The sequence below is a fragment of the Schistosoma mansoni genome, chromosome 2, assembly GCF_000237925.1.
Source record: "Schistosoma mansoni strain Puerto Rico chromosome 2, complete genome".
In the NCBI taxonomy this organism is placed as follows: domain Eukaryota; kingdom Metazoa; phylum Platyhelminthes; class Trematoda; order Strigeidida; family Schistosomatidae; genus Schistosoma; species Schistosoma mansoni.
The window spans coordinates 21,159,565-21,183,655 of record NC_031496.1 but is presented as its reverse complement, the minus strand read 5'-3'; the positions used below and the strand labels follow the sequence as shown (position 1 = coordinate 21,183,655).

General features: G+C 34.1%; 2 protein-coding genes across 3 annotated transcripts in view; one reads left to right on the top strand and one right to left on the bottom strand.

Moving 5' to 3' along the window:
- The window catches only part of Smp_065130.1 (hypothetical protein), a gene marked incomplete at its 5' end in the record, with an annotated part of 27,077 nt that extends 12,329 nt beyond the window's left edge, over nucleotides 1–14,748 (top strand). The window contains 6 exons of one of the 2 annotated variants that reach the window (XM_018796061.1): nucleotides 10,174–10,273; nucleotides 11,135–11,248; nucleotides 11,874–11,929; nucleotides 12,797–12,872; nucleotides 14,007–14,256; nucleotides 14,381–14,748. In XM_018796061.1, the coding sequence (XP_018650311.1) occupies nucleotides 10,174–10,273; nucleotides 11,135–11,248; nucleotides 11,874–11,929; nucleotides 12,797–12,872; nucleotides 14,007–14,009 (349 nt within the window). In that variant the 3' untranslated portion in view covers nucleotides 14,010–14,256; nucleotides 14,381–14,748. The remainder of the gene's footprint in view (nucleotides 1–10,173; nucleotides 10,274–11,134; nucleotides 11,249–11,873; nucleotides 11,930–12,796; nucleotides 12,873–14,006; nucleotides 14,257–14,380) is intronic. The other variant, XM_018796060.1, reaches the window with a different exon arrangement.
- Nucleotides 14,749–15,700: 952 nt separating this feature from the next.
- Smp_065120 (putative deoxyhypusine synthase) overlaps nucleotides 15,701–24,091 on the bottom strand; it is a gene marked incomplete at its 3' end in the record, with an annotated part of 21,813 nt that continues 13,422 nt past the window's right edge. The window contains exons 2-6 of the mRNA XM_018796059.1: nucleotides 20,908–21,129; nucleotides 20,347–20,526; nucleotides 18,771–18,992; nucleotides 17,733–17,819; nucleotides 15,701–16,108 (exon numbers count right to left, since the gene is read on the bottom strand). Of these exons, the coding sequence (XP_018650309.1) occupies nucleotides 15,701–16,108; nucleotides 17,733–17,819; nucleotides 18,771–18,992; nucleotides 20,347–20,526; nucleotides 20,908–21,129 (1,119 nt within the window). The remainder of the gene's footprint in view (nucleotides 16,109–17,732; nucleotides 17,820–18,770; nucleotides 18,993–20,346; nucleotides 20,527–20,907; nucleotides 21,130–24,091) is intronic.

The following is a 24,091-nucleotide window of genomic DNA, read 5'->3' as shown; positions in this document are numbered from 1 at the left end:
TAAGGCGATATTCGAGGCAATACGCACAGTATGCACATATGCCAATTAGAGACTGATCAGTTGCAGTCCTAAAACATCAATGGGGAAGATTCAAACAAACAATACTAAGTGAATTTAAACTTCACCCCATTGTACAAGCAAGCGGCTATCAGGACTCAGTGGCCGAGTGGATAACGCGATGGCGTTTGAAGCGAAAGGTACTGGGTTCGAGTTTCGGAGTGAACATCAACTCTGAGATGCAGGTACGTCCAGCTGACGAGTCCCAAATAGGACGAAACGCGCATCCTGGATTCCACTGCTAGCCATTATCCATTATTGATAAATATGTTTAAATATTATTAAATAAAAAGTGTATCAAATTTTAAGCTCATAGAAAGCGTCTAAACCAGCCTTTAGTAATTTAGGCTTATAGTTAATGAAATAGAAATTTGTCTACTTTAAAACTTGTTTGGTGTTGTCATGTTCTTTGAATAATGGTTTATTTTATTGTTAGATTCATCATTCCAAATTATTCAATTACTTTTCCAATATAGTTAGTTTTATGTTAGTGAAAATGTTTTGTACTTTCATTGAAAAAACGATTTTCGCACTTAAAAACTAGGTATTGTATTCTAATATTCGTGTGGCTCAAAATAACAAAATATGCAGGGGTAACAATCGTATATCGCTGTTGATTCTTGTTGTTTAATCTGATCCATTTAGTCATATCATAATTATCTTGCAATAAGATAATCTGCTGTTTATTTTATGATCACTATTTTAAAAATCTTCCATCATTTGTAGCTAATTCTTGGTCATTGGGACCTACTGTATATCAACTGGTTCCACTTATTCTAGTATTATCATTAAACTATTCAAGAACTGGACGAAAACAACTATTAACCTTGATTAGTTACATATGGAATGGATTGTTCGCGACAAACTGTGGAGTTTCATCTCTTTATACTGTTTGGTCAATTACATTTGCTTCTATTTGTTTGCTTGAATTGCTTGTGAGTTTTACACCTTGTTTGTATATGAAATTTTCTACATGATTTGAAGTATTTGAAATGTTTTGTTTGTTATGAAATATGTAATTCATATTTTAAATAGTCATTGAGTAGTCAGTTTGATTTGATTTGTCAGGATAACATACTATATATCTACCTAATCCTATCGTATTTATGTATACAGCCTCTAGTCTGTGAATGTAAAAAACAATTTATCAACTTGACATATAATGTGAGAATCGGTAACATATTTTATGATTGTTGAAGGTGAATATCATGAAGAGTAGTATGTAACACTAACAACACTACTACAAATCATTCAGTAATTTGGTAGACCATTATCGATTAGCGTTATGAAGGTATACATCATATGTCCCCAGTTCACACTTAGTACTTTAGTATAATGTTAACATAGTATATGGTGATCAGACTAAAATTTGACGCATACACGTTAAGCTCTCTACTACCTATTATTTAGTTGATTTTAATTTTGATTGTGGCCAGCAATTTAATTGAGGATACGTGGGATCGCGGCACACACTCAGGATGCACATAATATCAAGAGATTGATCATACGCAATCCTGAATATCAAGAAAGGAAGAGTTAAAAACCTGTTCTAATACTGATCACTTAATCTATGTATATTTCACTATAATTTTTTCGTCTCTTCTTCAAAATCGTTAAAAAATGTGACAGAAGCTTAGTCGATTTCTTTATCATTTCTAATTTTGATACGGCCTTAATTCCGTGGAGCCTAAAGTTACACCACTTAATAAAAAAATAAACAAACTACATAATACTAGTCTCTTGTTTTCTCCTCTCTTTGTACGTATTGCTTGTTGTGAAAATCCATGATAATATACTAACTGAACAATGTTTTGGGAAAATTCCAACTGATTAGACCAAACCCATAGTTAGTTATTGATTTTGGCATTTTATTTTTACTAAAAAAATTGACTCATGAATTTAACTATAAAATTGAAAAAAAATAGATGTTTGAATTCAAATATAAACGTGATGTAAATTTGAAATGATGTTTTCGTTGGACTTCGGACCTTTTTGTTTGTTCGAGGTTCAACAGCGTAGAAATGGTTCTGATTCTCCACACCACTAGCTTTCGGCACTTGTCTCTTATAAGGCAAGATAAGTTCTTTTACGGAATTCATAAGGTGCTTTTAATTAACTCATTAATAATTAATTTACACCACTGAATATCTACAGAGATGTAGTCCTCTTTTTTCTAATATTGTTCAGTAGAATCAAACACAGATTAAAACGTTATTAATCATATTAGTATCTAATGGTTGACATCGGAACAATCCCTTTTCCTCCTAGTTACTTACGTTTTTTCTTCAAATCTTGGCAGTCTACATGATATTAAATATTTGATGGTTATTTTCTAATGTTTTTGTTTCTTTTTCCTAATTCGAAACAGATCTGGGGCTTTTTTCATCGTTATCTACTATCTTTGGCATGTTTACTGTTTGCCCTATGGCCTTACATAGATGAGTCGTTTAGACCACATGAAAAGGTAAACAATAGTAGGCATTATTAACTTACTGACTTATAATTATTCATATATTAATGTCGGTCTATTTGAATGAACTTGACAGTAGTGATATGTCACTTCAAAAGAGTTATTATTTCGCAAGTCATCATCGTAATTAGTAAGTAGATTGTTTAAGACGTGTCTAGTGAAGGTTTGATAATCGTACGATTTCAAAGACTCATTCCACTTTGTTTGTGATCTGGTTTCGTTCATTGTATTGTGTACGAGGTCCAGTCATTACTTATGAACGTATGGCATGCTTTGTCGGTACCAAAAATCACTTTGTTTTCCAAAAACTAAGTGTATATAGTTGTTGTCTCCCCACTTAGAAGGTTGCCCAATTCTTATTCAACAACCAGATTCACTAAAAAGCTTTTGAAAGTAGTACTATGATATTCTATCATATTATCTATGTTTGTTTTAGTTCATAGAAAGAATATTAAACTGGAGTGTACATTTCTGCCAATAAAATTTAACAAGTAAACAATCCAAACAAGTGATTAATACAGTTTTCTTTTGAAAAAAGTCAATAGTTTTCTATCTGCTCTCATTTGATATTGATTATTATTATTATTATTATTACACATTTGGATTTTTTTTTCTCTAACACAGTTAATTCTTTATTTGTGGCACACTTCGTGTTGTGGTTTGGCTATATTTCCTCTATTACCTGCCATTGGATCAAATATGTTTCCAACAATTGTGTAAGTATACAGATACCTAATGTTAGTGAAAAGCATAACAACAATGATTGGAAATTTGTAGGTAATTTGCTTTATTAAATGATGTTAACTGCGTAAACTTAAAATAATGAAAGAGTACTAAACAGCTGTTTCGACCTAATCTACGACTCAGCTGCGGAAGCCCATGACTCAAAACAGGACCTACAACCTGCGATTCTTACACAATGAGCTTCATAACACTCACCTATTTAGTTGGAGTTCAGTCACTGAAAAACAAAGTTTTGTTTGTTAAAATCCCATCGATTGAAATTGAAATAAATGTAAAGTCTCTCTCGGCAGTCTGGTTCAAGTTTTTTCGAGAGAAGTTATCAAACATCAAATTTATCGTATAGAAATACATGGTTCAATAATTAACTATGTATCAAATAAACCGTCCAACCACGTTAACGATTCTGAATGTGGGACTCGTTGTAAAAAAATAATGTTTCAAACGGGAATAATCTTTCAAGGGTATGAAATTTATTTAAATATCCCCTCCCCAACATTCACCTATACCCTTGTCCCATCAACAAAAGCGTCGTTTTAACTGGCCAATTAAATGCCTGTTATCGAACCCATAAAAGTAGTGAATTTAGGTTGTCATTATTAGTTCTAGTCAGCGTTGTTGCGTACCATGTCTGTCTCGGATGGTGAAGCTGGCCTGGTTTTGAAATAGATGTTTGTCGGTGTGTAGGATTTCAAAAAGAAGTAGAATTGAGATAGCTCAAAGCTTTTAAGAATGTGATTTTCTGCCGTTTCATGATACGAGACTGTCATCGAAAGCCAAATTATTTTTATATAAAATTTACATAAAATGAAGGGTCGACCCCAGCAACTGAGAACTTCTCAAGCCATACGAAGGTTTGTTTCACAGTAATTTCTTTATCCAGTGACGTAGAATACCTGTTGGTAATGTTTATGAATACTATTTATTTATTTGGCTGATAGAAGGCTCTTACACTGTATCTAGATGACCAATAGGCCACAATCACCATTTACTGAGTCTCACTTATGCGAAAGATACCCCTTTAACCGCTTGACACCGAATCAGAAGAATATGATTCACCCTTTATTGATAGTCGGAGCTGTAGCTTTTGTTGTTATTGACTCTATCCGTGAAACTTACAGAAGGAAATCAATCGCTCAAGTTGTTTTTATACACGACGAAGTTTATTCAAACGATCAAAACTTCCAGGCCAGTCTAACTGTGATCTTAATCCTTACTTAGTAGGTGATTTCGAGGCGTTTGCTACACATAACGTCGATCTTGAAGGTGGAACTGAGATGCATCGTGAAGAGAGCAGTTGTCTAGAGTGATACTTTTCTCAATAACATGTAGAAAATATACCCCTCCCCCGACTTTCGAATACCGTAGGTATTAATAGTACCTACAAGTTCAACAAAGAGGGTATGTCTCTGTACAAGATGGCAAAATTAAATGTTTCTATGTCAGTAACATTTGAATTTCTGGTCAGACAAACCTCTGAGCTGATTGGTGGGTTCTTAGTCCTCTTCAAAGACATTGTTTTGGGAGGTATACCTGCAGAATCTTTCATTAGAGGGGATATTCTTGCCATAAACTACACACTACCAACTTTCCCTAATGGCATGATATGTTAAGTCGAATATCCATTATATGGGATGTTCTTCGGTGGATACATTTACCGCGTTTACTTGATAAGTTGCTTGTAGAAAATCTCATCTGAAACATTTTGACTGTTTTTCTGTCTGATATGTAACGAAAAATACTGAATGGTAAATGTAAACTTATTCCAGTGAAATAAATTTGTGTAGATTCACGTCCTGTGTAAGTGCTATTGAAGAGGACAATCCGAAACTTCGTCACTATCTACAAAATAACCTCAATAAAAATGAATATGGAGCAAAGCATTTAGACCATGAGGTATACTGTTAATGTATAACAACATGAACTTCGCGGAACCAACGTACCGGATGATGAAGATACACAACCTCAATCGCATGTGTCTCGTGTTGCGGTGTGGGATCCTCTTATTTTCAAGGAGTGGCTACTGACTTAACACAAAACTGCATGGCATATGCGAAGAAGTGTGTAAAAAAGTTGTGATTCGTAATTATTTAGAATTAATACAGTTAGGAAATCATGTCATTTCAAAGGCATGTCAGTTGCTGAGAAGTGAATTGCGTACAAAATTTCATCAAATAATCACATTTTCAGAAAATACCTTTCCAGTCATAGACTGAAATAGGAGGCATACCGTTGATGCGATGGAATGTAATTGCTCTTTCAAATGCAAGATGAAGTTACCGCGTAAGCATCTAATCAACTACGTCCTTTAATTTGATTAATTGATCGGTCGAATCAGTTTTTGTGTGTAACAGTGGATTTTGTCCAGTGAGTTTCTGAAGCCTGGTGAATTATTACAGCGAACATCAAACGCGTTAGTGCACCGACAACCAACTAGAAATGATATAATGAAAGACATCAATCAACTGTTGATAAATCATCAAGAAGTCTGGTCGATCGTCAACTACCTGTTATACATTTTATCTAGTTTCATCACTGAATCTATTGATCCAGGTCCAGTTGCCGAATTTTAATCACGTGTTCTATTTAGTGCAGTTAGTCGTATCCATATAATAACCCTAACATTACATTATTCATTTTCTTAGACCATGAAATGGAAAAGTTTCTTGATTCCAAATTTGTTTTGTTTTGCTAAACAAGCAAGTTGTTCTTTGTATATCCAGACAAATTAACTGATTAGAACAAATAAGGTATGTCGGTGTTTCCCACAAAGCATTAGGCGAATTAGAAGTAGTATAATGAAATCTAGATTTACCTAGTAATTTACCAGTTGACATGATATAGCTAACTGCACTCCATCTCTTCTGTATATATATTTTTGGGTTTTATTTTGTATGTTAGCAAAATCTCATTTGAAGTAAAATATTGTAATCTACCATTTCGACAGTTTGGTTTTTTTCATTTCTTTAATATCAGTGCCCACTACATCAGATGTATAGTTGTAACTATTTTCTCTTATATACAATATATTCCCATTTTTTAGATTTATAACTGGTCTTATTCTTACACCAATATCAATTATATCCTTTCGGTTTGTATCAAATTCCCAAAATCATCTTTTTGTATGGCTTAGTTATCTGTTCGTAAGTTTAATGTTTGTTTACTAATTTGCTATGCCTTAGGCAGAATATTGTGAACAGCCAAAAATGTTTACAGTATCCTTTAAAAATGTCATTGTTAAACTAGTGGTGATTTTTTATTTATTTGATACACATAAATATTGGTACAACTGGGCACTGGTTTATGACCCTCATTTCGTCGTAGTTATTAGGTGGCCATCCTCAAGGTCACTTTAACGTCGCTCAAAAAATGTCCATAAATTGATTTTTCGCCCTTCAGATCATTTTGAATTGCTTTTAAAAAGTACATGTAGTTATACAACTAGTATTTGTTAATTGCGAACAATTTGATTTCTATCTTTCACTTAGCAACTGGGTTTCTTATACTGTGACCGTATTGAAGATGTTATTTCCTCAGAACTTACTTGGTAAATGTTTTATCTTCGTAATTTTACTTCGGAAATTTAAATTCCTTGTTTTCGCTCCAAAAGCGCCCTTTTTCACCTTCACATCATATTTCCTGTTTGAGAGGACCTTAAATGTGATTGGTTCGTTATCTCTTTTAATATGCTATTGTGTAACGTTCCTCAAGGATATTTTTATGCTGTATATATACGCTTGAGTTGTACTTGTTGTTGTTCGTGCTTCTGGCTGCTTGTGGAATACATTTTCCCTCTTCTAAACCTGAACTTCTCTCTCTAGTTAGCGGTGCTGGGACTCATCGGGATAGTTAGTTTAGTTGGTCATTATGTCGCAAAGTCTTCGTTCCATTTGCAGATTTAGGCGAACTCGTAATCTCTTCAAACCTAGAAGACCGGATATCTTATCCTCATTGTATGCATCTTTTCCCATCACTAGTGTATTGTTCATTAAACGAGTCAATTTTGATCTGTTTTCCATATTTCTTAGATTTATCCTCTAGCAATGCAGTGCACATGATTAAATGTTCAGGTGAAGCCTCACCATGTAATATATATATATATATATATATATATATATATATATATATAATTTTGTTTAATTATATGCCTAATAATTGTTTCATTTTTTTCTTTTGATATGTACATAGGGTTTTATAATTTGTCTTTCAAGTTTTTCTGTTTATGCAATGAGTTTCTCAGTGATACGTACTGGGATATTGAAGATTATTATTCACATATTTAGTTGGTCTGTGATTAGTAAGTTTTTATTTACTCGTATTCACTTCTTTATTGCACATATTTTTGTATTCTATACACAAATACAAATGGATGTTCTCATTTCTTAAACAAAATCGTAACTAAACATCGAACAATACTTCATTGAAAACATATCGGACAAAGATAAATCAACGATTTCATTGAAAATGCTTTTAAAGGGAAAAGTCTAGCAAATAGACAGATGACAACACATGAAACTGTAGTAATCAAATATATTTTTCACAATACTATTTAAGATCTTCAGCTGCAAGTATCTAGCATTTGTTGCAAAAGCCTCCAGCTCACTGTATATACGATTATTTATGGATTGATTGTTCCCATTTTTTGGCTTCTCGTTCCCACTTTAAGCTTAATTTAAAAGCACTATTGATCGTTTATTAAATACTCAACATTTCCCTACATTCACCGAACATATCTCAAACGATGAAATAAAATCTTAAACGTAACAGCCAAATTCAATACTATAAAGCTGATAGAAAGCGAATATATGATTATTCTTGATGTGAATTTACACATTTAAAAGGTTTGGTATAAATTTCGTATAGATGGATCGTAAAACGACTTCATTCACTCCTCTCCCAATAATCTAAATCAACGCTTATACATTTTCCCCCAAAGTATGAACTTGAAGTTTGTGTGAATAGAGTATGTAAGGAAATGTTTCAGGTTTAAAGTGTATTTTTCACGGTGTGAACGATGTCAAATGAAAGGTACGCTGTTTTCATCATTTTTAGGCGAGTATTCAGTGTTTAAAATATGGTATTAATTTCACTCTTTCTTAATGTTCTTAGAAGACACTTTTGTCACCCAATCAAATTATTCTTCTTGATTGTGTTTTTATTCATTCTAGTACTTCTACCGTTGTCAGTGATCGTTCTAGTTCCAACACGTCTTGGACCTCGAATGATTGGATGGACAATCGTTTATCTTGTTCCACTTTTATTAATGAGCACTTAGTATCCTTTTTCTAAATTACAGGTTAAAGAAAAGAAATTATTTATTCTATTTGATTTGATATAATTTATACTTAAATTGAATGGTATATAACTCTCAATCTCATGTGACTACATAAACTAGAAACAATGATCATCACGTTAACATGTAAATGCAATATGTTACATAAGATCTTAGTATTTTTAACGCTGAAATGAAACAAAATATTCAAAAACTCCAGTTCCAATCAATTTACCATGTAAGAGCAATGATGAAAAATATCATCGATAAAAAATATGTCACTCACTGGATACTTTTATTTGACTTGTATTTAGTAGGGTCACAACACTGTTCTCGAACCTTTCTTCCACTTGAATTGATCTCAAAAACCAAAAAAATATCTCTAGTCGTCTACAGTAAGTTCGATTTTTAAAAATTTACAGACGTTGTAAGTCCTACTTTTAAGGTTTAGAAAATAAAACATTTCAATACTCTTAACCATAGTAGAGATTTCCTGTACAATGCAACATAGATTTATTGATTATTACTAATTTTTGTTAACCAGAGTAGTTAGGCAATTTGTTACAGATACTCCAATATTTTGTTTTCTAGTGTAGAACAGGATGACCAGATCAAGACACTTCATGAATCTATAATACCACTAAATATTAGACCTAAGAAACATTCTATAAATCAATGTTTTTTGGAACAATGTTAAAAATCATTATATTAAAGATGGAGTCAGACAAAAGTTAGGTTTGATAATAGCCAAATATGATATCATACAAATGTTCTACGGCTTATTTCTTCTGATCACTTTCTCAACAAACTGCTATCCAAATATGTTTCTGAGTATAGAAAAAAATATTGTTTCCAATCATAAGCGCCTTTAAAACATCTATTAATCAGAAGTGCTTGCGATATTTTAATTTCACTCATTGCGACTAGTTCAAGCAATAGGGTTAGTGTATAATTCTAAAGTTTAATATTCTTTTGGATGTAATGTAATTGGTTCATAACAAAAATTATGTAATGAAGAGATAGTTCGCATAAAAACACTTTATCTATCAAATATTATTTTTATTTAACAAATAGTAGTGCTCTAGTTCAAGATTAGTTTTTATTTCTCTCTTATCTTTCTCCTCATTATTAGTTCTTCAGATGTAAACTTAAAGAACCAATATAAACTCCCATTCAAATTTTAATAAACTTCATTCTTACTGTTCTAAAGTCGAGTAGTTTTTACTAAGTTTACTCCAAACATCAAATTTTCTCTAACATCGATTTTCTCTTAGTAGTTCTATCTATTATCACATACTATCAACACTTATACTTACCCTAAAGAAGTTCAAACAATTTTGCTGGACGAAACGTTTAAATTATTACAATGTCAGTCGCTCAGATTATTTCAAATATAATTTTCACAAGTTATGACGTATACTTATTGTTTATTGATTATCAATGCACCAAAATAACACACGCTTCATGTTAATGTGCAGTGATTATTTTTTGTTTCTCTACTTACATGTAAGACAATCGTCTTAATTCAGGAATTTTCACCCTAATAATGATAAAAGATTACTTTTTGGAAACTTTTAGTGAATTATATTGTTTGTTCGTATACTGTTACTTAACTTTAAATCAATTTCACTAGTTATGAAGTTTCATTCTTTGCTGTATTCGCTGTAGTCACCTACTTATGGTTTTATATAGAAACGAAAACACTAACATTAACTCTAAAGGATAATATCAGGGTGAGTTTAGTTCATCTTATCAAGTTTTGCTCAGCATTATCTGTGTTAATCTTCTGTTAGTAATTTTTTTAAAAAAAGCTGGACGAATGTAAGTACACTGATTAGCTCTCCTCTTTTTGGAGTCTATGTCATACTTTTCTTTTATGCAACTTATTTTTTGTTCTGAATATTCATTTCGTAGCAATTTCTATATTTTTAGATTTTGGCTAACAGTAAAGTCAAGGACAGGTTTTCCTTGTCAATCGGGACTTCTAAGCTCAATCGAACACCGATAGCTTCGCACACTACAGCGTTATCTAGAAGGCAAATCAATCACTATAAACATTGCTTGTTCAAATTAGTTGTCAAAGTTTGAATAACAGAGATTCGAAATTCGTTTAGGATTGGCTGACCACTGAATAGTTACCAATGCCATGTTTGTCTAGTCCTTTAGTGCTGATCGAATTGTATCGGTCGAGTTACAATTTCATTATTACTCTCGCACGAGATACATTAAGTGGTCAGTATGAAGCTGTGAATCTAGGTCTCGTGCTGATTGGGACCTGTCAACAGAGTGTATCTACCGTCTTAAGATGACAAGTGCTCGCTATGGGACTAGAACCTGTGTCATCTAACTCAGATGACAGGACCGACATGTGCTCTAGACTGCTCGTACGGGTTTCGTGTGTCACTCGTCCGATCGACAAGTCACTGTATTCTAATTGGCGGGCAACAAGTTATGTCAATTAGTGTCAACAGGTTATAACACTATGCAGTCCAGAGAAAATAACACTTCTCATACATTGTTAACTCGGTCATTACACTAGTTAGATAGTGAATTTCGATTTAATTTCTTGTTTGATATTTTTTCATGATTATTAGGTTTGGGATCTTGGGACATCGATTGACGACAGCATTCATTCAGCTATTCAGAATCGATATCCGTACAGTGAAAATCCGTTAAACCTGAAGAGATTTCGTCAATCACTTTTCTTCGTATCCTTTTTTTACAAGAAAAATTTACTCATTTACAGGGGAATGCACTTAGTTAAGACGGTGTAAAAAAACACTATTTTGTGGCATCATTTCTGTCTAGATGTTTATTATTACTATTGTGATGCAACTCAATAGTCACTTATTCACTGACCTACTCATCGTTTGAAGATATCACTGAATGAATTTAAGGAAAGTTTACAATGACAGTAATTTAATAAAAATGACCATAAACCAGTTGTTCAAGAAGTAAACACAAAAATGCATATACGGACTGATTCACCAGTCCTACTGTAGTGAACTAGAACACAGGTGGGTACAAACGAATGTATTTGAAAACAAAATTACGGAATCTCTTAGTAAAATCTGAGGACCGTGCAGTAAATAGTTCATTTGCAAAATTTTAATAAATTATCTCAGACTTCACTGTTTCATCGTTTCTACACCAATCACTGTCTGTTCTTTTCTCTTCGATCTTCTTAACCTTCTGCCTCCAGGCACTTCTTTTTCGATTGATGATACATACTTATACCTGTTGGCATCAGTAGCACACACCACACTACAACACTCTGTTTCTATTTCGATCATTTTACAATCTGAGTTATTTTCTTAATAATATGTAAAATAGATATTTCTTTTGATAATTGGATTTTTTGGTACCGGGAATATTGCTAGTATAAACAGGTAGGTGAATGGAAATATGGAAAGATATTAGAGTTCATCTTGTGGTAACTTAACGCATTTGTAAGGGTTCATATTTTTCGAATGTTAATGTTTAGGAATGTAAATGATCAGTTTGTTCTGACGGATGCGCCCTCCATTGCACAACCTAGTGATTGTCTTAACTCAATGGATGAGGCGTTGGCGTTAGAAGTGATATGTAATGGGTTTGTGGGTTCTTCGACCTGATAAATCTCAAATGGGAAGGAAGGCGTTCTCGGGATTCCACTAGTAGCCAGTTTCCAACTTTAAATTGATTCATGTTGAGAGCATTTTGTATTATATACGTAGACACAAGACAGTTTGTCAATAATGAAGGTCAGTGGCCTAATAACTAAAGTGGTCTATTTTATACTATTCAATTGTAAATTCAAAAGTCTATTTTGCGTAATCCGTATGAACAATTGTATAGTGTCACTAATCCTCACATTAAAATTATGGATCAAATTAGAGTACATTAACTTTTGTTCCTGTATCTGCTTTGTATGTACATATATGCTGCACTACCATACTAGAATCATTTATATTGAACGTTTTTTAGTTCGAATTTATTTACGGACGATATTGTCAAAGTTTTTTATGAGATTATGATTTTCAAGAATATAAATGAAACAATAACAGTTATATTAAACCGGTAAATGCTTTTATCAATTTCAGTCCTATATAGGTCATTTGAATTGTTTGAACTTCACTATTTTGAGTGATAATAACTTGTGTAAAAATACATGACCAATAACCAGTAATCTTTTCCCAAGTATTATCCGAGTATCAAATAACGAATTTTCCCAATTTTTCTTTGATAAAATCAATCATGTTTTCCGATTGTTTTAGTTTTGACCCACGTTCAACCTTTTGCTTCACGACAATATTAAATCCTGCCCTGATGGCCATTCTTTTGTTAATTAAGGTAACTTTACATGTTCTTTATATACTCAAATTTGTTAATTAATTTGATCATTTTGAGTGTTCTTTTCAGCTAAAGATTATTCCGGCCATTTAAAAGGGAAGGCAAATGAAAACAAAAAGTTAGCGCATAATAGCTATAAAAGATTAATTTGAGGAACTGATGTCATATTCAGTGGTTGCTCTATACTCAAGCAGTATTTTTAATACAACTGGGGTCGAATACCTGAAACATGTAAGGGCCTTATATTGTCAGCATTTGGAAATAAATGAACAAATGGATTTCGATTCTTCCATGACATTGTGTGATTGGCTTCTTTAATGTGAGCAAATAAATCGTACAAATAAGCACCAACTTACATGTTAAAAGAAAACAAATTGAATCAGATTGGTAGCGGCTGCAACATGTTTAAACATGCCTGCTAAAAGTGACGAAATGTGATAAAGGTTTTGTGCTTACATTGACTGGTCACTAACTAGCTATCAATGCCATATTTCTCTAAACCTTAATGCTGATTAAATTCTATCGACCAAGGTTCAGTATGTGTCACCAGTTTAAGTGACTGAGCATCATGTGTACTTCTATTAGAAATGCTGATCCCGTCGACCACAATGACAACGAAAGTTTCCTCATTAGACATTACCCAAAACGATGTTTTGCTGTTGGAGGTAACCAACAAATAATCCTAGATATAGATGTCGTTCGAGCCGGTACTTGTCAACAAGGCATAAATAGAGTCTTAAGAGGAAATTTACTCCCTACGAAATTCCACTTTCCTCACTGTTGTCCTGGTTACTACTGATTTCTTGTTGGCCATGGTTTCCCATCACTACCAGAGGTAGTGAAACTTCCAGTCAATCCGCACTTACTGTTTCACAGTAATAATCTTGCTTTGCTGATTGTTTTAAAATAAAGCTCCGAAGTCATACGATATTTGGAAAATGAAATTCATTAGGGTAGTAGCTGTGACTAAATTTTGAATGTTTTTATTATTTGTTTCGAACAGAGTTGAAGCACTGCCTACTCTGTGAACGCTTCTAAAACGTATTAAGGTTCAATTACATTTGAATTATTCTTTATGATATCTATTCCTAATTCATAACCTGTCTGTCTGTAACATCTTAATTTGCGTTACAGTAAGTACTGGAAAATCTACTGATCGGATACCAATGTCATTCGCAGTGATGAACTTGAGAAATCCCTCATTGACTGTTTGTTTGTCATCCTAAAGGATAAACTGGAATGTGTTTTCAGATAGCATTTGAAGTAATTTCACATTATAGCTCGGCACTATGTCCAATAATTACATATCTTTGATTATTTATAACTGATTGAGTTGTTACGGATATGCATTTAACCATCATAGATAATACTTACAAAACAACATGTGAGTTCCAATTAAGTCACCAAACGATCTTAGTGGTATACTAAATATGGATTGCTATTTTGTTTCACTTTGGTATTTAAAATGTCATAATCAGTATGATAAAATTTAATTTTCCCTCATCTAGGTAATGTGTCCTATGCTCTTTTTGGGTGTGATCTATGCAGCTATCCAGTTACATAATGGCAATCCAGACAATTACTCGTCGTCTATCAACAGTCAAAGATCGAAAAGAGGATATCATTCTATTTTGGCGCAAACTGGTGTGACTGCAGTATTATCTAACCTAATAGCTATCCACTTCTTTGTTTGGTTGAAAGACGAAGGTAGTTGGTTGGATATAGGGACTAGTATTAGTCATTACGTCATCGCTATGTCTATTAGTTTAGCTGGATTTCTTTTTACATTATTGGGAAGGGAAATGTTAAGTTTTTCAGTGAATTTTAACATAAATCAAAAGCTGTTGAAAGTATCTAATAAACATGTATAATAACTATCTTTCTGATTATATGTTGTTATTATTATCCTTTGAAAAGTATTGGACTTTGATTACGTTTTGTTTAACTTTTTATCGTACATGGAAAGCTACTTGAAGTAATTTTTACTAGAAATTAATAATGCGACTAAACAAGCAGATATAGGTACATGTATTTGTTGCATAAAAATCAGAAATACCACTCGATTGCTGAAATCGACATAGCAAGAATATGGTTTGAAGGCGAGCACTAAAGCCATGAACTCTTCACAATTCGATGGTCGTTTAATGACACACACAAAAACACTGAGTATTCACTAGTTTATGTGATTAGTGTAGTAACTAAGTGAAACAGTGGTTTATTGATTAAGGAGTTCGAATCTCAGTCAACATATGGAGCAGAAGACTAAAAACTCTTAAGGATAGTTTTAAAATGATACAGTAATATATCGTTAATTGAAGCGCAGATGGTGATAACTTAACAATATTGACTTATCTATCATTCATTTTGCCTCAACTGTCGGATAAATTATTATTGTAGTCATGCCTAATGATTATTGCATCGCGAAACTTGAAGACAATGATATCCCCAAAACTACAAGCTTTAATTTAAAAAGGCGTACCGATTAGAATCCTAAAGAATAGCAACACAAAACTGAGGAAAGAAAGACCTGAAGGTTACCAATATTTGTAATCAACACTTAAATGAAATAATTGTTAGTTGCTGATTGAATCTAATAATACTGGTGCTCAGTGTATCCTTATGAGCTTCATTTTTACAAAGTATATAACATGCAGAGGTTGGTTTGGACAAGGTAAAGATTCAAGACGGGATATAGCTCAATGTTCAACTGTTACGAAGTTTGACAATAAATGACTTCGGGCAAAAAATCAAATGATTTTACTCTTGATGAAATTTTAACGTTTGAAAAACTAGTCATTTTCATAACAAAATTTGTTTATTTCAAAACATTATGTCTGAACTTGTTTAACAAATGTTCGTGCAACTAAAATTGGGAATATTAACGATGCATCTGCATTAATCTTAACTGGTTCAGCTAATCCTTTAATTTTTCCCCAACTTACAGCTTCATCGGGTCTAGCACCGGAGTCACTGCCATCAAATTCTTGACCTGTGTTGATAAGTACACAATAATCAGCTCCATTTCGCATCAAATTTGCATTGAATGTGTGATGTTTTATAAGACCACCACCTAGTACTATCATTCCTGTAGTACGAGCATTAATTGCTAGTAAATTGATATTTCGAATATCTTCAACTAGATCTATTTTTAAACCAGGGGATCGATAAGTGTGACTAAACAGAACATCACCCAGAGAACCATCGGTTAAGCCGGGACAAAATACCGGAATTTTATTCTGATGTGAAAATAATAGGAATAGAATAAAAATTAGAAAAGAATGAACAAGCAATTAATGGGACAATAAATAGTGATAGCTTGATAGACAATCAGTAAGACTCTCCACAGACATGTTTTAAGCGCATGAATTTCCGGGAGGATAGTAATTAAAGTCGAGAAATCGGAATGAATTGCTAAATCCACCAAGAAACCGTATCAACTTGTTGCAGGTAACCGAAAAGCAGTTGGCTCTTATTTCATCCCAACATAGTATTACGTAAAAGCAATAAATCGTACTCCGAATACCTGTTATTCAATAAATAACATGGCAATCCATAAATTGACTTAACAGTATATCAATACAACTTGATACAAATAATGAGTCTCAGCTATTTTGTGATAGTAAACAATAATATCCATGGTTGATTGGACATATCTTGAATCAAAGACTCTCTGATAAACAACTTTTAGATTAAGAAGGTGGTCTGGTTTGTCCATAGTGATGATCCGATCAGTTTTGCACAAACTGGAACGCTTGTTTTCCAAATTACTTTGTTATGGAGGTGAGAACTTAAGCTTACTCCAATTTAGAGCAATTGGTTTCAAGGGTCCCCAGAGACTCAAATACTAGATTTTATGGACTTCCAAATGTATATGTGGCATGAAATTCTAGAACGAACAACATACTCGTTGAGTAAATTCGACCTGATAGTCATCCACAAAGTTTTTCAAGAATTTGAAATAATTGAAGTTTATAGTATGTCTATACACCAATAGAGAGACGGCATCATGGAATAGTTTTGACGAGAACATTACTCAAAAATGTCAAGCGCATAAAACTACTTATAATTACCAAAGAACGCGTTACTGTCAAGTATCTCAAGAAACACTATTTCAACAAACCAATAACAGTGATCATTTGTAAGGCGGCTCCAACTTACTGATGCTAACTTTGAACATATTGAAAGAGATTGCATAACCTGGCGGTTGCCATATTACGCCTAATAATAAACACATTCCAATTATATCCGCACACAATGTGGAGTAGAAGCAGGTGAAACACCCAACTGCCTAAGAGTTTACACAATAGTTTACAGCAGTTACAAGTTGCAGAACAAAGACGAAGTATGTTGCACAATAAAAAAAAACCCAAAATTTGGTAACTCAGTAATTCTTTAACTTTATTGAAGATGCCGGACAAAAATGATCTGTGAGAATACAGTGCAAGGTAGGCTATTGATAATAGTTTAGCGGATTTAGTTCGGAAGTTGGACGTGATATTTCATCAGTTACAATCCGACTGTAATCTGAATGGGACATTGACATTGCTCTACCACCCGTGTAAACTGGAAAAGTGTGACTGTTTGAAAAGATCTGATAGTATGAATCCATATGCTTTCAAGGATGGAATTCAGAAACTATGAGTCGCACTTTAATGTGAGATGATGGAAATCAAACGGCTCTAATGAAATCGTTTCAACAGATAGTTACTATATTCATTCGTATAGGTTGAGTCACCCTAACACACTAATTTTAACTAGTAGTTTGAGAATGGAAACGTAATACTCTTTACAAAATGGCGAATAAAGCCCGAATTTGTTATCAATGAGAATTGGTGGTGTTGAAAAAATCTAATCACTCACTTTATAGCACCAATAATATATGGAGTCTTTATGATTGATTTCTTTACCTAGACGATTGATCAACTTAGACGGTGTCCAGTTTATATTCTAAATAACAAACGAAAACAGTGTTAATTTTATGTCTTACTGAATAACAGAAATAATTTTATCTACTGAGTGATGAGAATTCTTATAAACAATCTATTTATTATTGTGTGTAAAATAACTGTAACCAAGATACCCTTTCAAAGCTAAACAGATAAGACGATATTAGTTGTTCTTCCTCTCCATAGGTGAAGTTAACACCAAGTAAACTGACCTCAAGTTGGATGAAAAAACATTTGTCCTATTTCAAGGATATTAAATATAACCACTATGAGTCGAGAACATGAGATTATAGTCGGTTATGTGGATCAAATTAGATAAGGCTTTTCGTAAGATTTTCGGTATCGTGTATTCACTTAAGTTATTAGTGAACATTCGTAGTATCTTATTAAATGTTGATTAAATAGTTCTATCATAAGATACAGGAGGAAGTAAGCACAACTGTCATTATTACTTTGGTTGCGTTGAATAGGACAGTGGGATTTATTGATTCCAACCCTCTGACTACCAAGCAAAGTATGGATATTATTGATGATATGGAGTTCTGTAGCCACGATTGCTTAATTGTGAAGCTTACGTTGCTGTGTGTTGGACAATATCATAAAAGTCTGACTCAAATATAGAATAATGAATACGAAGATTGAAAAGGTAGTCAGAATTCAGGAATATTTTATAAAAACAAACAATTTACATCGGTTTGAAATAGGTTCTCTTTGTGAATTTTATCAGAAAGTGGAAACTGTCTCTTTCTATGAACAAGAAATTACTTAAAAAGAAATCAGGAACAAGCTAAGTGATAAGAAAATAGAATAGACAATTTGAAGTTAGTATCCTTAAATCCACAAGCTAAAATGCATAAATCTATCAGTGAGAAAATTATACACCGTGAAGTATCATACGCTAGTTACACATAATATTAACACTCATAATAACTGAATTTCAAAATAAACATACCTGAGAATTTTGCTCTCCTAAAACTTCGTCTAGAATGGGTAGAAGCCATTGTTCAAATTGAACATAGTTATTATTTGGTACAAGTAGATTGCCAATACGATTTACACCAATTTCTCTTAATTCATGACCACGCCATCTCTCAAAATCGCCTACATATGAAGGAGCCAGACATTTGATAAAGTCTTCTTCCACACCACCAGCAGAAGTGACTATCACATCAACCTGTTGATGAAAAAAACGTTCGTTTGAAAAATATTGACACAAAAACCAACTGATGTGATGAATGACACTATAATACATTCGATTGATTCATTTAATTTGAGCTACTCTTATTGTAGCTCTATTAAGGGCTGACGGAAAAGTACCTAAAATTTGCAGTGTTTGCAGCATGACGCTCAATACCTGTTTTTTTCTCTGAGTAAAATAAAACTACACGTGATTATTTCTTATAAGCATCTAGAATATGAGCAGATAATAACTAAAACAATGCGAGTCTAACAAACAATGGGTCACAAGAATTGACATGAACACGTTATTACGATTTACACGTTACAGGTCAACGATTCTATGTAGTTTTATCTGTTCATTCTAACAAAGAAAAATATTAGACCCCATGCTACCAGTTTCATTAGTAAAGCAGTGAAATTACCCGAGCTAGTAATAACTTGCAGATCAGATTTAAAGTATAGTTTCAGGCAGTACTAAGTGATACTGAATCCACTTCCTAAATCAAATCACTTGATTTCTGCTCCAAACCATTAAACATCTCAGTGATGAAAGAATAGAAGATTTCACAAGACTCGCGTATATCTCCGACCTTTCCACATGGTGAGCAAGACAAAAATGACATGAACTTGGTAAGTGAGTTTCACAATATGAAAAACAAGATCTAATACCCGACAACAAATTCAAAATAGATTTTGGATTATTCACTCAAATGACATAATTTGATAACAGTTCCTCAGCAGTAGCTCTAATTTAACAAACAAAATGTAAAAGCATTTTACACATATGCAAGTTAATTCATGTATGAATGATCTTAATAAGTTAAATAAAAATAATAAACCGTGTTTTGACGATTTGGTTAAAATTAATTCACTTCACAAATCAATCTTAACTCATATTCCTAAAAAACTCATTTTTGTTTGGCAAACGGAAGCGAGGTTCCAACTTGCAACTAAAAGCTTATCAAATGGGATCGGATGATACTACTTCCGTAAATCGTCGATTACCGTTACAGCGTGTGAACTTAACAGCCTTGACTCAAATGAAATCACAAACAGTAAACCATAAAAGTATAGTCAGGTGAACAGAAAACACATTAGTGTAGTATGGACATTCATAATTTAATCAATTCGACAATTTTTTACTACATTAAAACCATGTCGTTATATTTGATATACTACACGGAAAAGTTTAGACTGACAATTCCACCCCATAACACATTAATTAAAACAAAAAGACATACTAATAATGATTTATTCACTACAAATAAGAATAAAACATATATTTACTCTAGTTGAAAATGAAGTGTAAAAGTTTAAATGAGACCTTGGTAAGATCTATTAAATCTTACCATGTTATGTTCAGCCAGAAAACGTATAACTTCTCGAACTCCAGAGCTCACCATATTTGATGTATAAGCCAAAAATATAGTACATTGTGATAAAGGTCTATTTAAAGGATGAAATTCTTGTAGCACTTGAGCTAGTTCAATTTCTTCATGTGAAGTAGGTTTTAAATTCCGTTTCTTGATCTGTTGAAAATGATTAGAAAGTAACTTTATTATAATAGATCGGCATATTTAGGAAATCATTTGAAAAAGGTTCAGATTAGTTGACAAATCAAAAGATTAAGTGAATAAAAAGCAAGCTATGTATAATTTAGAAAAATTAATAGTGTTAAAGATCAATTAACAATAAATAAGCATAATTAAAATTATAAAGAGCTCTGTGATAATTAAATATGAAAACCAAACCATTGTTTGTTCTCAATAAATATTAGTTTCAGTAGAAATTTTATTTGTCAAAAGACAATAGACACCACTATACATAAGTATTTTTATGAATTTTAAATATAAAAAAGTATTTTACTCAATATGCAATGAAATTAACTATAAGAACTTTGAAATATCTACCATTTCATTCAGAACATGTTCAGCCTTTGCAAAATGAGTTGCCTGAAATCCAACACATTCAAAAGATGAGAACAAAGCATCATAATTTAGACCAGCGTTAAAATCATATCCTTTCACTTGAATATGGACACCATCTGGTAAACTAGTACATGGTTTAAGAACAGCGTCTACGAAAATAGGAGGTCGATCATCATGATAGGGAATCTGAGGGTGATTCTTTTCCTAAAATAGGGGTGATGAAAAGAAAGAGTAAATTAATAAGGAATAAATCAAGTATCTTCTAACCAAAATTTATAGAACGTTAAACCAAATGTGTTTATAATGAGATTTTCGAGATGTCATTTTATCAGACCTGAATAGCCAAATCTTCAAGCTTTCGTCGTCTTTTTAGATATTACAAACGCACTCCTTTCTGTAGTTTATACTGTTATTAAATATATTTAAAATCAGCTATGAACAAAAAAACTCGTAGTAGACATACAAAGTAGATTGAAGCACACATGGAGTGTAAATTTGGGGTATACTACAGTACTATCCAAATCAGTTAGAGTCGCATGATACTCAACCCACATAACGAATCTCAAGAAGTTCACCAGTAAGCGTAGAACACATAAGTATTTTGTTATTGACAACCGCTTCGAGATTCAAAAAATCACAATGAAAACCACTTAGTTTATAGGGTTTTGCATAAAAACTAAGCGGCACCACGTCATATTAAATCATAGTACCATAAATGCATTTACATAAAATATCCATTTACATCTCGAACAATTCTCATACACATCGAGGCATAGTGACACGAATATTGGCGATGACTGCACCTTTCACCTGGAAGGTAGTCTACCAACCGATTCTGTAGCGTTTACTATATATGGGATTGCTCCTGATCAAGCAAATATCGTCACTGAAAGCTTATATATGCCCTAGCACGGCCAAGGATGGGAAGATCCCGCTCTTCCTCTTGAAATGCCCTCACATGACCTCGCGTATATAGCCATCGCCAGGGAAGTCTTACTCAGTGTTTTCTCGCGGTGGGGCTGTTGTTTGCGGAATTGACAGGACAAAAAGAGAATGTCCGGGGACCCTGTGGCACCTTCGTCTGATCTTGCTGACGTTGGTATCGCACTAAGCGCTAGATGTGAGGCAGCATTAATCAGTTGGATCCCCGTTAACAGTCAGTTATGTGCTGTTAGATTAGAAATTTCCATCAAAGTACGAAGAAATCGGTATGAGAAACGATGTCTTTTCGTCATCGCTTATACTCTGATAGACTGCAACCCAGATGTATTCAAGGATGAGTTTTACCACCAGCTAACAGTCCATTTACAGAAAGTGCGTTCGACAGATATCGCAGTACTAGCTGGAGACTTTAGTGCTCAGGTCGGGTGCCTAGGCACAGAACAGAGCCGTTTAGGTGGCCGATGGGGACTTGTTGGTCCCAGGTCGGATAACGGTGACCGCCTAATGAAACTTTGCGTACATTACAACCTGTTTTTAGCTAGCACTAACTACTGACACAGTCGTCGCTGATGTGCTACTCAGGGTTCTCACTCTGCATCTCAAACCTGGACCCGGGCTGATCACATTGCGATCAGCTACCGCTGAAGTGGTTGTGTACACAACTGTCTGTCCTTTTGAAGTACCTATCTGGAATCTGATTATACCCTTGTTTACGCTAATCTTACGTTCCAGTGGTCAACAAATTCATCGTCCTAAACGGACCGATGCCAGCAAATTGGTTACAGTTCTGTTGCACCTAAATATTAAACCGAGCTAGGTTTAAGGCTAGCTACCATCCCACCAAAAAGTATAGATGAGCATTGGTTGTAATTGCATGACACCATGAAAATGGAGAGTAAAGTTGCTTGCGGATTTGAATTATAAGAACTAAGTTTCTAAAGTCTCCTTACAACTCATTAAAGCACGTTTGTCTACTCCAGGTGACCGGGAGTTTGACCATAAATGGAGTTTGTTACGTAATGAAATTGTAGAAAGTTTGCATAAGGACCGAGAAGCCTGGTGGTACCTTCTGGAGGCTCTTTCAACTCATCCGAACGATTGGCTGCAAAAAGTCTGGTGTGAGTGAAACAATCCGTGAAGCTGATGGAATGCCAATCAATAACATTTACTAGACAGAGCTATTCGAGTAACAGTTCATCTGATCTCCCAAACCAGCGACACCGATCAGACGACTGATCCACCTGATGAGGCGAAGGTCCACAAGGGACTCCAACTGCTAAAGCGCCACAAGTCAATAGGCCTTACCTCCAGCCCATTTTGGATATGGGGCGACCTCGTTAAGAAACTGAGTTGTTTACAAAGAACTGGCAATTAAAGTGTCCCAACACCATGGATGGCTAGTCGATTGATGAAGTAGTGAAACTTCATCGGTTGAGATGGCTGGGACACGAGCTACGTATGCCCAACCACCGACTGCCCGGACGTGCAATGTTCCATGGTGTAGGAGTAGGTTTGAAGAAAGCTAGGGGCGGCCAGACCAAAACGTGGCACAAATCCATGAAGTCACTGACAAGTGAACTGAGCCATGCTGGTAGGTGTAGACTACCTGGTTGGGATTCGCGAGATGATAGCAATCGATGGTTAGAGACCTTGAATGACATGGCTCAAAATCGTTTGTAATGGCAAAGGTGCATCCACTCTTTGTGTTCTACCAAATTCTAATCTTCTGAATTCTTCATGTCTCTACCTTTTTTCTCTTTCCAAATCTATTTCACTGGATTATACTCCCTCAATAACATCTTTAAACTCTGCCCCCAGATGCCCTGGTACGGCCGAGAGTGGGGAGAGTCTGCTCTCCCTCTCGAAATGCTCTCATATGGCCACGCGAATATATAGCCTCTGCCAGGGAAGTCCTACTCACTGCCTTCTCGTGGCGTTACTGTTGTTTACGAAATTGAGAGGACGAAAAGCGAATGTCCGGCGCCTTAACCGGGTTGGTGGATGTGGAGGATCCACCTAGGGGAGTTATTTATTTATTTATTTAAACACAAATATTGGTACAAGGAAGCACCAGATACATATGCGCCATACAAATCTCATCCGATTTGCTTGAGGGCTGTGATACTGCCCAGGTGCCCGAACTGAAGCAGGTGGTTTTCTTAGGGGGCCACACCCCGAGCCTTTGAACGAAAGGTCTGATCCACAAGGCAGTGGAGCATCGTGA